The sequence below is a fragment of the Pteropus vampyrus genome, unplaced genomic scaffold (assembly GCF_000151845.1).
Source record: "Pteropus vampyrus isolate Shadow unplaced genomic scaffold, Pvam_2.0 Scaffold82, whole genome shotgun sequence".
NCBI lineage: Eukaryota > Metazoa > Chordata > Mammalia > Chiroptera > Pteropodidae > Pteropus > Pteropus vampyrus.
In genome coordinates, this window is record NW_011888863.1 from 2,563,641 (window position 1) to 2,580,417 (window position 16,777).

General features: G+C 33.2%; 1 protein-coding gene across 1 annotated transcript in view; it reads right to left on the reverse strand.

The window, feature by feature from the left end:
• Positions 1-16,777, reverse strand: part of ITPR2 (inositol 1,4,5-trisphosphate receptor type 2) — a 437,650-nt gene that overhangs the window by 78,392 nt on the left and 342,481 nt on the right. The window contains exons 44-45 of the mRNA XM_011363170.2: positions 14,015-14,140; positions 6,238-6,413 (exon numbers count right to left, since the gene is read on the reverse strand). Of these exons, the coding sequence (XP_011361472.1) occupies positions 6,238-6,413; positions 14,015-14,140 (302 nt within the window). The remainder of the gene's footprint in view (positions 1-6,237; positions 6,414-14,014; positions 14,141-16,777) is intronic.

Here is a 16,777-nt window from a genome sequence, read left to right on the forward strand (position 1 = left end):
TCTGAAGTCCAAATCAATACAGATAAAATGAGAAAGGGCCTATCATTTCATGTTGAGAAAATAGCCAAACCGAATCAACAACATAACAACTAAAATGTTCAAACCTTTATTAAATTCCACCCCTCACTGATTAACTGTCCTCTTGATAATCAATGTTATCAATTCTTTCGTTGTTTCATTAATAATTTGAATATTGTCAAACAAAAAATCTTACTTCACTATATACTGTTTCATGATCACATCTTTAGATTATTTTGGATTATAGCTACGGTAGAATAGATGTCTTTATATTTACTAGCCATGAGCAAATTCAATAGTATAAGTAAAACTCAGGAAATATATACTAGATGCTGATATAAGTGTAGTATTTGACAATAAACATTTATGAAAATGGTGAAAAGTAGAATGGATGAAGTAATATTCAATGTTTTACTCTTTAAATTGTTTTGAGCGACTATTGTTTAAATTTAAACTACCTTGATTAACCCCCTATAGTTAATCGATATGAAATAGAAATAAGAAGTTCTATAAAAAAAACAAGGCTAAAAATTGAAATTATGACTTCGAGAGGATGAATATGTTTAGGAAAAATTATTCATATTTTGTTTTCAGATCCCGACCTTCTCTAAACTGAATCATTAAAAAATTAGTCAGGAAAATTATTTATAAACCCTATACACTAAGGTAAAGTAATGCATTGAATTCAAATTGTCAAAACAGCAATACATTTCAGTTCTCAAATGATGCAAAAGCAAGGACACAATTCTGCCTAAAAGGACATCTGCCATTTTTGCATGAAAAATAAAGATCTGCCTTATTTGTTTTGGGTTTTTTTTTTTGTTTTTTTTTTTAACATTAACCTAGGGCTCCATGTTGATGGCTATGTCCTTGTTCTCCTGACTAAGCCTTAAAGTGGAATAGCGTTGGTGGTGGCAGTGGCATTCACCTACTTCTGTAGAGATCGGAAACAAGGAAATTATTGTCCTTTTGTTTTGAAGTGTTCATCAAGGTAAAATAAATGCAAGAATAAATGATTGGGTAGGAAAGAAGTTGATCTCTGGTGTTTCCCATACCATGACTTTAAAAATTACATATTGTTTTCATATAGCATTTTCTATTCAAGCTGGGAATATTTATGCAAAGAATGAGGAGCTACAAAAACATTTTCCATTCTTATGTCATGATTTCCTTGATATCGTCTAACCAATCCTTCATTTGTCAATATCATTATGCAGGTAGTCATTGTTTCTATGGCAAGGGTCCACGTGGGCAACAATAAATGGAGGGCGTGAGAACTGGGCAAGGTGATTAAAAGGCCATGCCCTTCTCAACTGCTATTGAAAAGACTCTCAAGTCAGCAGAAAAACACTAATATAAATGACCATAACTGCCCCAGATCTTTTTTCTGTTTCTCTCTACTCTTCAAAAATACTCTTGATATATTCTTTGTTGAAAGTGGGGTGCATTGTGTGATGGGTTTGGGGGGCAGGAAGTGGGATGGACTGAGAAGGGAAACAGCATCAATGCAAGCTTTCTGTGCAGTCTTTCAAAAGTGATATACTATCCAAATGATTTATCAATAGATCTTCTAAAAACAAAAGCAAAACTAATGTTCATTTATTCATTAATATATATTAAAGCATTTGTTCATTTTAATTAGGCAAATTAATTATACAGTACAATAATATTTTCATATATACTTTATAGTTCATTGATATGACTTTACAGAACTTTTAACAGTGCAGTATAGTGGAAAGACCCTGGGTTAGAAGCTGGACCACCTGGGTTCCAGTCTTGGCTCTACCACTAATCACTTTGAGAAATCCTCCTGGTCTCAATAGGATACTATATGTTTATTCCTAAAATGAAATGCCTAGAATTGAATAATCCTTAAGGCGACTCATAGCTCTAGAATTCTATGCAACGTCCTTTAAATTTTACTATTTTATGCAGTTGCAGAATTTATAGCTGCCTTTATATTATCTTTTTTGTCTAATTTTGTTCTATATCCCTGATAAGGAATCCCATTCCCATCTTACATTGTTCCTACGGGAAAACATGACTTATATTCCAGGGATAAATTATATCCAAAAAAAAAAAAAAAAGAAAAAAAAACCACCTACTATTTATTGAAAACTGAATTTATTGTCTTGAACTACATTTTAACTATATTACCATATTTCTATCAACCATCTTGCTAAAAATGAGATGATTTGATTTAAATAATCTCCATTTCAGTGACATTACATCTTAGGCAGGAAAAGGTTCTATGGTCAAAGCCTAAGGCAGAATTTTCATAGAGTCAAAATCACCCTAGAAATCTTTTAACTCACCAAGAAAACAGTACAGTAAACACGGATGGTGTAAACTGTGGCACCTCTTACTATCTTTGTCACATGCTAGCTTTTCCCCAGCACTGGAGCAGATTTTTTTGTTTCTGCAACTGGTACAAGAAGTAGTTAGGAACATTCGGTGATCATATTATATAAAAAAGTGTGTGTGTGTGTGTGTGTGTGTGCGTGCGCGCGTGTCTGTGTGTGTGTGTGCGTGTCTGTGTGTGTGTGTGTGTGCGTGTCTGTGTGTGTGTGTGTGTGCGTGTCTGTGTGTGTGTGTGAGAGAGAGAGAGAGAGAGAGAGAGAGGAATATGAATGTTTTGACTGTAAATATATAACTGAATTCACATATGTTAAATGAAGATATGGTGGGACTCAACCTTATAGATTCACAGTCACATAAGTCCTCTCAGGAAGCTATCTACAGGTAAGTAACTAAGAGAATGACACTATTAAATCTGAACACACTGGCTTCTTGTTAATAGACAGTGGCTAAACTCCATTTGCTCTTCTTTGCAAAAGACCAAGTCCAAGAATAAGGAAACATTTCTACTTTCAAAATAACTGCAAGAAAGGCAAATGATTTAGAGACACCATTAAATAAATGACATGTTTCCAGGCACTACTAGAAAGGTAAAAAACATTACAGATAAGAAGTGTTAGAAGATATTAAATGATCTTTCATGAGTATTTACTGCATTATTTATTATTAAAAATACCTAAAAATAAAAAAATAAAAATTAACAGAATAGTTAAACATTATATAACATCCATATGACTTGAAATATTAGTTTCTAAAATAAAATTTACAAATAATTTTAACAGTATAAAAAAATGAAATGATCCCAAATTTATAAAATGTGTTTATATTTGCCAAAATAATGTTAATTTCTATTACCAATAACTAAAAATGCAATGTAGAGGGTGGGAGGAAAACTATACCAGGTTATAAGATATAACAAAGAAAAACATTTGAATCTTTTGAAACATCTCAAATATCGAGATGATTCCTGTGACAAGACAAACTAGTTACAATTTAAACAAAACTTTAAGTTTTAGAAACGAGAAAAGATGATGAAAATGAAGCCTAATAATAAATAGAAGCTGATAATACTAAGTGCTCTGAACATAAATTTAGGTTCTTTCCTCCCACTTGATTCCTTTTCCAAAAAAGGAACTTTCTGCATTTGCTCAACATTATGAAAGACAACTGAGTCCAGAAAAAACTCCCTGTGAACCAAAATACAAACACTTTTATGATCATGATAGCAACATTTTACAATTAAATTGTACTTCTCAAATTAGGTACTTGGTAAATGGTAGACTTTATTGCTGTTATATCATTATCACTGTTGTTCTTTTCTAAATCACACTGATCTTTTCATTCAACAACCCAGTGAGGATAGACTAAGCTTTAATATCTTCATTTCAGATGTTAAATTCAGAGCCCTATTGATTTGCCTAAGGTCTAGAATTCCTAATCTCATTAAGTCTTAACTGTCAAGTAAATACTTTCGTTTTCTCTGTTGCTGATACCAATAAATTTAGCACTTATAGTTTCACCTGTTACACAATGCCAACTTTTAAGAGTAAATTAATAAACACATAAAACCTAAGGTACAAAATATGATTGATTTATGTTTTCTTTTATTTTTTCCCCTGCCTCCTGGGAAATAGTAAACTATAGATAGTTTTGTAATGAGCTTGTTATGTTAAGCATTAAGGTAAATGATTATTTGCTAAAATATTTTTATTAATCTATATAATATCAAAACTACAAATTAAACCCTTATATCAATATCTACGATATAAAATTACAATTATTCCATTCAATTTATCCCAAATCTAAGTTGATTATTTACTTTGGTCAGAAAGCCTTGAACTGGAAGATCATAATGTGTCACTTGGGGCCTGTGTAAACAGATGTTTTATGCTGTGAAGACTATTAGGGTATATCTCCATGTATATTTCTTTTCACAAAGAAATTAAAGTATAAAACTTGTCTCTCATGTGAAGTTGTTTCTTATGGTACTATATACTATTCTCATAGAAGAAGTAATGTTTTTTATTCCTGTCCAGGCAGAAGTAATGTTTTTTATTCCTGTCCCCTGAGAGGAAAAAGAAAAATACTTCAAATGTTTTGGGTTTCCCCAGTAGACATTAAATTGTTATTCCTTATCTCTTTGCATATTCTTGAAGCTTCTGAATGGCAAGAACCACATCCTCTACCTCTTGGTATTTTCAGTGTCTATTAGATAATAGAGGCCCCCAAAAATGTTTGTTATTTTTGGCCCAACTCAATTCAGTTATTATTTCACTTTACCAAACTTGGATTTTCTCATTTGGATTAATGTCTTATTGAGGACCAACTGCCAGTTTATAAATATTTTTTACTTCTTCAAATAATTTGGTTCAACATTCAATATACTTTTTAAAGAGAAAATAATCTGGACACATTAACAGGTTTAGAAAAATTTAGGTAAATCTGTGAAGATTCCTTAATTAGCCTGGTTGGCAATATTGCAAAAGTAGCCTATTTCCAAAACATTGAAAGTACAAGTTCAGTTCACGTAAACAACTTCTGAATGAATAATTGCCAGGTATTCAGGTAGAAAAAAAAATGGAGTTGGGAAGCTATTAATGTGAGGTTTCTGCCCTCAAGAAACTTATAATATATAGGGTACTGTACAGAATTATGTATTGATAGATTTCTTTGTATGTGTAGTACACTTTCCTTTATTGACAGTGATTGAGGAATAATTGGTCATTTGGTTGCTGAATGTTCTAGTTAACTAGGAGCTGTCATATATATCATGTCCAATTTTTGAAGAATAATAAGGATCAGAAACAAAGAATTAGCCATACTAACTAAGCTTCATAATACTCAACAGTTTTTTCAATTAATATTGCCTACGTATTGTATGTGCAAAGCACTATAAATGTATAAGAATACAAAAATAATCTTTCCTTCATTCATTCACTCGCTTATTAGCTACTTTACTTAAGAAATATTTGTTGAGTACCAATGATGTTCCAGACATGGAATGATCAATCATTATCCTTAAGAACTGTATAATATAGTAGGGGAGATAAGGTATATAAACAGATACAAGAATACAGGACATTCTGTTAGAAACTCAGTAAAAGATACAGAAAATGCTTTAGGTATTCATCAGACATATTAGCAATATTTATTTGTTTACCTGGCCATTTGCTATTTCATCAATCTGATGATTTACCTTTTCTTAATATCCTTTTGTGACTCCACCATACACAAAGTTGTCTAGTCCTTTAAAAATTTCATCTCTTGGGTACAATTATTGTTATTTGGAATAGTACTTTGATTTGCTTAGTCTAACTTTACCTAACTTAAGTTTTGAAATATGCTCCCTTGTCCTAATATTATAAAATTTAGTGAAAAATATATTAATCTCATCTATGCCTTTCACAAGTTTATAGGTTTTGTTCACATAAAAAGAGCCTAATTTTACATTTTCTCATACAGCAACCCTTTTCCTTGGTCATTTTATAAAAGGTACTCACTTCTAAAATTCTACTAAATAAATTTAATCTTTCTTTGATGATCTAGAAGTCACATTAGAATGTTAACAGTGACTCTGAGTCATTTTTGTCAACAGCTGCAAGTATAGGATACAGCATTAAAACTGGATTGGATTAAATTGATTTGGTCATGCACCAAATGTTATCTTCTTAAATATATCAAATTTTACTTGTCATTTTTTCTTTCTCTTAAAATTAAAAATACACAAACTCTTGTTTATTCAGATTCACAATAAATTAGAATTTACTGTGAATCTGTGAATTAAAGCATATAGTTAACATTTTTACACTTAATACACTTTTAATTAATCTACAACAGTACAAAGCTAAGTAAAGTACTTACATTAGCTGCGCCAAGAAGTATTAATGTAGGCCCAAGACCTATTGTATATATAGATCTGAGCATTACTGACACAAGAAATGGCCGAATACCCACAGGCTTGGAGAAGAAAAACAGCATAGATGTGCAGATTGCAACTGCTATCCAAAGAAGAACTGAGAACAATGGAGAAAGTGTACCTGTAAAATGTGGAAGAAATTAATTTTACTAAGGACTAAACTAGAATATGTTAAAATATTTACCCTTCTATTTATATAATACGAATAGCAAGTCAAGCCACAGGACACCAAATTTCAGAACACTCCACTCTACCTACACACTGTACACTTAGAGAAAATGTTTTGAATACATTACTCATTATTATATTTCTTTCCAGAAAGTTTGTGATTAATTTCAGGATGATTACATACACACCAGCTAATGCTCCTTCCATTAAGTCAGAGTAGTTCGTCTTTCTCTACTATAGGAGTTGTATGCTAAATACTTTTGATAGAGGTATCTCACTTGGGAACCTTAATTCAAAAGTTATAATTAATGACCATTAACTGTACGTCTAAATCATGCGAAATCTGGTATTTTTCCATTGAATTCATACTTTGTCTTGTTCTATCATTATCAAGTTTTTATATTATAGCTTCCTTTAAAGAATTCAGAATGTAGAATATCCAATCTTTAATAAGACAGATGCAAGTTTTAACTGTTAAAACACATGTGTGTATATAAGTGTATGTACCAGTATAGGTATGTTTGTGTATTTGAAGGTCAACTCAAGTGCTAAAAAAAGTGTTGAGCTATTTAAATTATCAGAAAACAAAAGTTGCAAGTGTTTTAAAAATGAACTTAATTACAAACAAAATTTCTTTCGAAATTGCTCAAAAAGGGTTTAAAAATATATTTCCTCTAAAAAGTACAATTCATTGACATTTGCAATGACATGTGAATTCAAGGAATTCGTCTCTGAAGGTCATGTGGTTCTGGATTTGCAGAAGTAATTAAGGGGCAACATTCTTGGGCTGATTAGATCAGTGCTGGGACCTCAAATGTGTGGACAGGCTGATGAAGTCAGAGGGGAAACAACAAAATGAAGATTTCTCACTACTTATTTCATTTGGCCACTCTTGTTTTTATTATTTATACAATTAACTTCTGCATGAAAACACCACAGGGCTGTGGTGGGCAAGGCTTTTACATTATACTCAAAATCATGGAATTATCTGGACTCCTGCAATGAAATCTGTGTAATCCATTAGTTCATAGTGAGCTAAAAGATCAAAAGCAGGTAGGAAGATCCTGGTAGACATTAAAAACAAAACAAAACAACAAGGCAGATAGCGAATAGCATTGGTTTAGACATGTTTATGCTTATGTTATCTCTTAAAGCAAGCAGTCATGAAGAAGGCTGAGAGGAGAGATCTGATCTGCCCCTTCAACAAATTTATTATCTGATAAGGTTACTTGGGAGGGGAGAAAGAAAAAGGGTACATTGCTCTGGAAATCACCTTCGATTCCTCTGGCAACATTAACAAAATAGGTACCCAACTCATGTTTATTATGATGCTGGCTTGGAAGCAGTCTATGTCTACAAAACAGCCTGACCACTAACTGCTCTGACTTCATAGATCTCAAAGCACCATGAAGAGAATAATGCCTTCCACTTTTCATGCTTGTTGAGATGCCATAGGAAAATAAACTCTTTAAGAGTGAAGACCATTTCTGGGTCTATCACAGTGCCTGGCATGCAATGACAAATATTTATTTCTTGTTAAATAAATAAACAGAAACATAATCTTAGAGCTTGTTTTAAGTAAGAAACCAAGTCTCCAGTCATAAATTCCACAAGTTGCGGAGCTTTATTCTTCAGTTTACTGAAATTGCCAACATCTTTGCACATTTAACATTTTAGCCAGTCATAGGACTCCAGTATAATTCATAAGCAATGACTTGGTGTGATATTCTTATTTTCTAAATATCAGCTTTCTCACTGATTGTCATTAATGCCTGATCAGCTAACCACATCTTGACTACTGTTCCCAGACTGATTCTGGCTTGCTAAGATTCTCCCTTAATTAAAGAAATTATCACCAGGCACTTAATACTAGGCATTTGAACCTTGAACATATTTAAATACTAAGTATGTATTTATAAATGAATAAATAAATATAAAAGTTATTTTAAATGGCTATAAGTTTACAGTATTGTCAACTGACAATTGACAATAATTTGTAATCATATTCTGTAAGAATAATCGTATTGGTTACTAAATCTTCTAGCTGAAGGTTTAATGTGGAAAAAAAAATCAAGATCCTCTGACAAACTCTAGAGAAGACAGTACAGATTGTAAAAGCCAATTTTTACCCCTTAATGGTGAGAAGGGGGACTGTCTACTTAATATTTTATATTTGTATCAATTTTCTATAATGAGCATGTGTTGCTTTTATAATGAAAAAAATTAAGAATTCATTCTATCCATTTTTAAATCTTATAAAGTATAAAGTTTGTCTTTTATAAAAGAAAATACAAACAGCAAAATTGGAGACCTCAATTCAATTCACATAATGGAACTCTCCTATCTACCTCACACTGACTTGTCTGCTATATACGTGCTGCAGCTGACTTTCCAGTCTTTCTTTATTCTTCTGCCTCCTACACAGCCTCATAAGACTTTCCTGTTTCCCCTACCTTAGTCCACTTAAAGTAGACATCCATTCACAAATCCATGGGTGGTCTTTACTATTGTGCTTTAATCTTTTCTTCATTCCTGAACTAGACTATGAGCTCCTTGAAGACAAAGACAGCTTTACCAACCTTTGTATCTCTAAGGCCTCATGTAGTGCCTGGCACATAGCTGCAATCCATCAATGGTTGTTATTAAGTTGAATGCATCAAAATCACCTTGAATAACTTATTTTCTTTAACACAAAACACTTGAGAAAAAAAGAACTACACCCAATATTTGGACATTATTTTATTTTTTTTTTAAATCACATGCTATCTAAATGTAAGAAATTCTTTTGGTAGCAATTTTCTCCACTAACTAGTCTGCCTTTGCCAAACTGTGCATGACAGTGTTCAATTTCTGAACAGACAGCCAGGAGATTCCCTAGAATCAACAGCTGCTGCTTCAGCCACACGCAGCTTAGCCTCATCCCTTAAGTTCAGCACAATTTTCTTTTTTAGAGAAGCAAATGTTATACAAATAAGCTAGTCAACCAAATAAAAAACTCAAACCAAAACCTACAGCCATACAAATAAGCCCTGGATTCCTGAATGAATTCAAACAGAGCTCCTCAAAGCCTGGCAATGAAAGGAGATAATCTGCAGTAGGGGTTGGGAGGGTGGGGTGCCCTATAAGCAGACCCTCTGAGAATCACCTTCTCCTTAAGTATCTCCCTTTAATTTATGTGCAATACTGCCCTGGTTGAAAGGAGACACTCCTCTTTCAGTTAACATTATAACCCAAGTGTGAACCAAATATCTGGGCACAAGTAATTCCCAGTAGCTCACATGTGATCAGGCTATTAAACAAGCTTGGAGAAGGCATACACACCATTCCCTGTGCCAGCTCCTCTGTCGTCACGGCCACATTGGCCACAGTGACTCTGGAACAGCTTGTATCAGGGTCTGGGGTTAGGAAAGGCGGCCCATTTTGACCACAGGTCTTTTTTGGGCCCAGGATTCACCAAGAAATTTTGCGATCAACTTCTAAATCCAGCATCCAGGGACCTCGGGGTTGGACGGAATCCTCATATTTATTTATTTTTTTTTTAACTTTCATTTCAAAACTCTTTCGGGCTTATGTAACAACTGCAAATATAATACAAAATTCTCATGTACCCTTCACCTAGATTCCCCAAATGGCAACACGTTACATAACCACATTACAATGATCAGTACCAGGAAATTAATATAATATTAATTTTATCTAATCTTTAGACCTTATTCAAAATTCATCAAATGCCTAATTAATGTCCTTTTTCTGGACCAGGATCACACATTGCATTTAGCCGTCATGTCTTTTTAGTCTCTTTTAATTTGGTGTGTGTGTTACATGTCACTGAGTTAGCTCCAACTCCTGGCAACACTACGAATGAGTGCTGTCCACAATGTCCTGTCCTCGACAGCCCTGCTCAGCATCAGCAGACTCATGCCTAAGGCTTCTTTTATAGGGCCAATCTATCTCATATTTGGTCTCCCTCTTTTCCTGCTGCCTTCTATTTTTCCCAGCAATATTGTCTATGCCAAAGAATCCTGCCTTCTCGAGATGTGCCCAAAGTAGGAGATCTTCAGTTCTGTCACTTTTGCTTCCAGCGATATTTCAGGCTTACTTTGCTATAAGACCCATTTCTTCATCCCTTTGGTGGTCCAGGGTTATCTTTAGAGTTCTCCTCTAACACCATATTCCAAATAAGTCAATATTTTTCCTATCAGCCTTCTTCACTGTCCAACTTTTTCATCTATTCATAGTAATTACTATTCATAGTAATCGGAATTTTTATCTTTCTATGTCTTTTATAAGCTTGAAGACTACTGGTCAATTATTTTGTAAAATAATTTTACAATAATCCCTCATTTTGGATTGTTTGAAATGTTCTCAGATTATGCATATTTGACAAAAAAAAAAAATGCCATGTCCTTGTCAGTGCATCATATCAAGAGGCACTCAGTGTTACTGGTAACATTAACATTGATCACTTAAAGTGATTTCTCCACTTTAAAGCTACTGGTTTTTCTTTTCTAATTAAGTGTATTATGGGGAAATACTTTAAGATTATGTCAATATACCAGTTCTCATTATACTTTTCATCTAATGTTTACCTATTTATTTTAGTATCCACTGATGATTCTTACTACTGTCATGTTTGCCAAATAATCCTATTTCCATTATTCCTTCTACATTTATTAATTGGGATACTATTGTAAGGAATAGCTTTCCCTTCTCACTATCAATATGGACGCCTGGGTTCTTATTTTATTCTACAGGTTATTATATAATAACGTCAATATTAATTTTTTTCTCAAAATTTCCAGAGTTGGCCACGTGGAGCACTTTCAAGTTGAAGCTGGATACTATGTTCTTTAATATAGCGTCCTTATTTTTTTAGCTCTTTTTTGGAAGGAATATTAATGATCAACTAATTCACTTTTAAGTTGCCTCAAGGTGCTCCTAGCAAGTAGTCACTGAGCCTTTGTTTGACAAGATCCAGCATTAGAGAATTTGCACATATAGCACAGAATTGTCCTTCTCCAGCCAGTTCTGATGGCCAAGTGAGCTTATTAGTCTTAACTGTTTCCTCAACCTTCCTAGCAATGCCTAGTGTGTAACTGAAGGTTAGACTCAGCTAATTCTGATCAAAATTTTAACCTTATTTATTGAGTTATAATTAAATAACTCATCTAGAACTATAATCGGATTACCCAAACGTAACCTTGAGATTTGATATTTCCAAATGGCAGCTTATGCCCTCCTTTCTCTCTCAGCCTCACCCCCCACACCCACATACCTAAGAGTGAACTACTGTTAACTTCTATTCATTCCTTTTTTCAAAGTAAAGTATGCATCTGCACCTGATGATAAAATACCATGTTTTCCCGTCTTGTTTTTGTTAGTCCTATTTCTTTCTGAGGTTGTAGAGTTACTCCAAATTCTGCTATATACATAAATTTCAAATTCCTGTTTAAGGAGCAGTTGTTTAGCAAGACCTTGAGGGTTTGTTCAAAACTACACAGTTCTAGACTCCATTTCCCCAATTATTGGGTAAATCTTCTTAAGCCTCGGATTCTTGATCCATAAGGATGAACTGCTTATTTTAAAGGATTATCAAGAAGATTAAATGAAATTATGTATGTGAAGCACTCAGCATTTTGCCTGACCCAATCTAAATAATAAACGTCATCAGCTGCCATTACTATTACCAGTATTGCTATTCAGTTATTAGTCAGATAAGTATAAAAAATGTATCAGGTGTTCTACTTCCACATGAATGAATAAAGAGTAGATGTCAAGAGGGGTGGCATTGCCCATTACCATTATATTTCATGTACAATAGGTGGCAGCAGAGGCTACATACATTGGTCTGGTAGTCAAGCAAGGGATATCATGGAATGGCACTCAGGAAAAATTGTGTCCTGTATAAAGATTTATCTTCCTGTTATCTGCATGCTTTTAACCCAGTCATCCATGTAGAAAAGTCCTGGACTGGAACCAAAGAGTTAACCTTCTACTCTGCGATCTGCCCTTTTTAGCCTCTCTGGGCTTCTATCAAACCAAATGAGGGTTTGATATTAGATGATTTCCAGAATTGCTTCCCTGTCTAAGACTTTATGCTTCTATTAACCAGGATACTACAATTTACTCTTAGCATTCTGTGTGCAGATGATACTAATTTATCATATCAAGCTGGACTTCTCTTCTTACAAGAGTTATACTCTTCTTTGGCAGGAGGGCTATCATCACTAAATGAGACTAAACACAGTGAAGAGAAAGTGGTTTCCACTTCCTGTTGTATTTGCAACTTCCCCACAATGGATGACCAAATATTTTCTACATTTTTCATTGCTATTTAACTCACACGTCACGCTCCATTGTCAAATATTCTTCTTTTAGCATTGCATGCCTTACAAAAAGTCAAACTTTAATCATGACCATTATACCTAAATGTTAGGACTTTCATATTTGTTATCTTAGTGGACCTTTAAAATAGTACAAATTACTCCTGGGCTTCCATTTTCCTTCCTGTTCACCTCCAGTCCATCTGCAACAGGTTTAAATACTTGTTGCTCTTGTCATGCCATCCCTTTCCCTGGGCTTCCCTTTGAAGTATTAATATTTACCTTGTAACAACATCGATGACAACTAAGCTTTATCTAATGATTACCAGGCACTATTCTAAATGCTTTACCCATAACATCACATTAAATTCTCGCAATAATCCTATGAATAGATGAGATATGCCAACACCTTGTGGTTATTATTTGCTGATCTCTCTCATCTTTTTCCTCCAAACCACATCCCAGAGTTATTTACCTGATCGTATCCCAACAGTGTGACAAAGTTTCCCATTCACTTCGCCAAACTTAAACTCAATTTCACACCCTTTAACATATTTCTTCTATATTTCTCATTTCACTTAAAATGAGATAATTTTCATTTTTGCTTTTGTAAAACCTCATGTAGTATTAGTTTAATAATATTAATTTCATAGTCAATTATTCATGTAGAGACATCCTAGACTGGAAACAAAAGAATTAACCTTTTACTCTGATTTCTGAGATATTCTCTGTTATTATATTCTGTCTTATGCTGTAAATTTTTAATTTTTTCAGATTTCATGTACGCTTATTACAGAAACCTTAGACAAGACAGATAGCAAAATGAATATAGTAAAATATAAATTCCACTACTTAAGGTAATCACAATGACTATTTTGGCATAAACTCCTCATTTTCTGATATATTTTATGTAATTGAGATGATACAGTATAAAAATGCTTTTGGTAATAATAAATAAATAACTTTTTTCATGGCTTTATTTGTCAATATATAATATAGCTCTAATAGCTCTCTGTATACGAGCATTTTGCAAAAAAAAAAAAAATTTATTGACTATATTTTTCTAGCCACGCCACTTACCACAATTCTCTACTTCCAATGACTATAGAAAAATCTAGTTAACAAGAATTAAATCATTATTATTTCAAAGGTTTAAATAGTTAAGAAGGCATTAAGAGTTTTATTTAAGTACTTTAAAATACTCATCATTTAAAGAAAGACAAGTACTTGCCTTCATCTCCATCATCCCCAAATGGGTAGAAGAGAGCAACAGCTAAGTTGATAAACACAGCCAAGTTGAAGGAAATGCTTCCCCAGAGAGATATGTGCCTCGAGAACCAGAACAGGGCAGGGTTACCTAGTAAGGAAGAAGTGCAATGAGACAGAGAAAAGAAAAATAAATTTTGATTTCAACACAACAGCCCTACTGAAATAATATTTCACTAAGTGCATTTTTGTAAACTAGTATAAAGCATATTTAAATAAAAACTAAATATGACTTATTTTAGAAAATTTATAATCAATACCATAAAGGTGTTTCCTATTTGATCCTTCTTTATCTTTTGACTGACTTATATCTAAAACATTGCAAAAGGGTGAGTAATTTTGCAATTGCTAAAGGTGGTCAGAAAAGGTGATTCTGTAATCATTCTCTCTAACATATCCCTAGTGTAGATTAGGGAAAAGATGGTTTAGCAGCTGCCTCAGGCCCTTTTTAATGAAATGGTATACATTACTATATAATTGAGTAAAATTGATACATTTGTCCCACTCCAATGTCTTAATGTCAAAAAAAAAACCTTGCCACAGACATATCTCTGATGAAAGTTCTTATGACACAGTCACAGTTACCTGAAACTCTAAAATGTAACAGCACAGCACAGGACTACTTCCTAGGGACTACTGATTTATAATATCTAAGTTTTAAGCCTTCATGCTTGCTAGGAACTTGCTGGGTTTGTAACAGCATAAGAAAGATCCAATAAAAACTACCCACAGTGACAATGGCTTTGCTGAATATTTTCAGAAAAAGAATTCTATATTTGCCATCAGAAAGAAATTTGCAAATGCATCTACAGCTTACAGTTTACATTAACCAAAAATCAGTTCTTTCTCCCTCTCCTAAGTAATTGAACAGATATGTAATCCATATAAGTTTGATCACATGACTTCCTCAGGTCTTGTCCATTATCTAACTCTTTATATCTTAACATCGGATTTAAAATACAGGAGTTAACTGAATGAAAAAAGCATATCAATTTTCAAATAAACATGATAAACTTCTCAAATTATTTTCTGTGAATTCCAGTCTGGGGTCTGTTGCTTACTTATAAACTTTACTTCCCTTTGGTACATATTGTTTCCTTCTCTTGGAATGGAGCATTTCACCAGTGGAATAGGCTACGATTAACCATGGCATTAAGTTGAGTAATGTATCATAAATTGTAAACATCTGCATCATCCCTGAATTAGGAGTCCTCATTTTTTTAATTAAATTTATTGGGTGACATTGGTTAATAAAATTATATATATTTCAGGTTTACACTTCAATAATATGTCATATGTACATTGCATTGTCTTGTTTGACCATTCAAAGTCAAATCTTCTGTCACCATATATTTGACCCCCCTTTACTTTTATTTACCTACTCCCTTTCCCTCTTTCCCTCTGGTAACCACTAAACTGCCATCTGTGTCTACAGGCTTTTGTTTGTTTGTCTTGTTCATTTGTTGCTTTCAGTTTTATATTCCATATATGAGTGAAATCTTATGGTTCTTAACTTTTTCTGATTAATTTCGCTTAGCATGAAAATCTCAAGATCTATGCATGTTGTCCCAAATGGCAGTATTTCATCTTTTCTTATAGCTGAGTAATATTCCATTGTATACATGTACCATGTCTTCTTTATCGAATGAGTCCTCCTTTTTAACAGCAACATATAATAAAATTAGGAGATACTGATGCATACATTATTAATTAAAAAATCCATCAAATGAATTAGATTCTGTCTATAACCTAATAAGTTGCTTCCAATTTTTAAAAGTAAAATGTACATTGGAAGTTATTTTAAGATTTATTTTTTTTAAAGGATAAAATATTTCCCCAAAAGAGCACAGACCCCACAAACTCTAGTTCATTACTGAATTTACCTTTTGTCAAGAATAAAATGTGTGTTTTTCAACTGTCCCAAATAAAAATGTCAAGTTTTCATATGTATTCTGGATGTCCTAAGTTTTCTCTGAATCTATAAGGTCCTACATGGTAAAATGTTAAGGAATAGTAATTTCTTTAGTTTTTCAAATATTCTGCTAGGAAAGCCTGACAATGCACACCACCATCTTATATCCAAAGATGATGTGTCTCAAGCTCCATTCAAATTCATAAACAAGAATTATTAAAGTTTGGGGAAATTAGGTTTATTTTAAACTTTAAAGATTTTTAATTTTAAAATTGAGTATTTCTAAGTAGACTTGAGACCTGAGAAACAAATAATGGGAACTTTATTATGCTCATTTTTAACTTCAAAATTGTAACATTTCTCTATTTAAATACAGGTGTCACAAAATTTTTAGTTTGATTTGGCAATGTAAAGATATGTGGAAAGAGAGAATGACTTTCAGAAAAAGGTTAAACAAGCTACTCCATCATAGGACAATAGAGGACGAATGTGCTGGCGCCCATGCCTCTGCGTCCCATTCACTGATTGTTAAGGCCAGTCAGGGCCTATTTTAGACTTCAAACCTGCAGCTGTTGAAACATACAGCTGCAACCTTGTATTTCATAACATTTATAAAACTACAAGATCAGTGCTAAAAGATGATCTAATTAGTCCGAGTTTTCTGTTTTTATTAAGCTGCAGGTGTCTCGGCTCTAGTTGTAGACTGAGCTTACGTTCTTAAGCCCGTAAGTGATTTCAGTAACATCAGATGGTAAGAAATTAAAAACCAATGTAAATGAATGCTGTCATGTGTCTCAAAGTACCAACTTATCGACC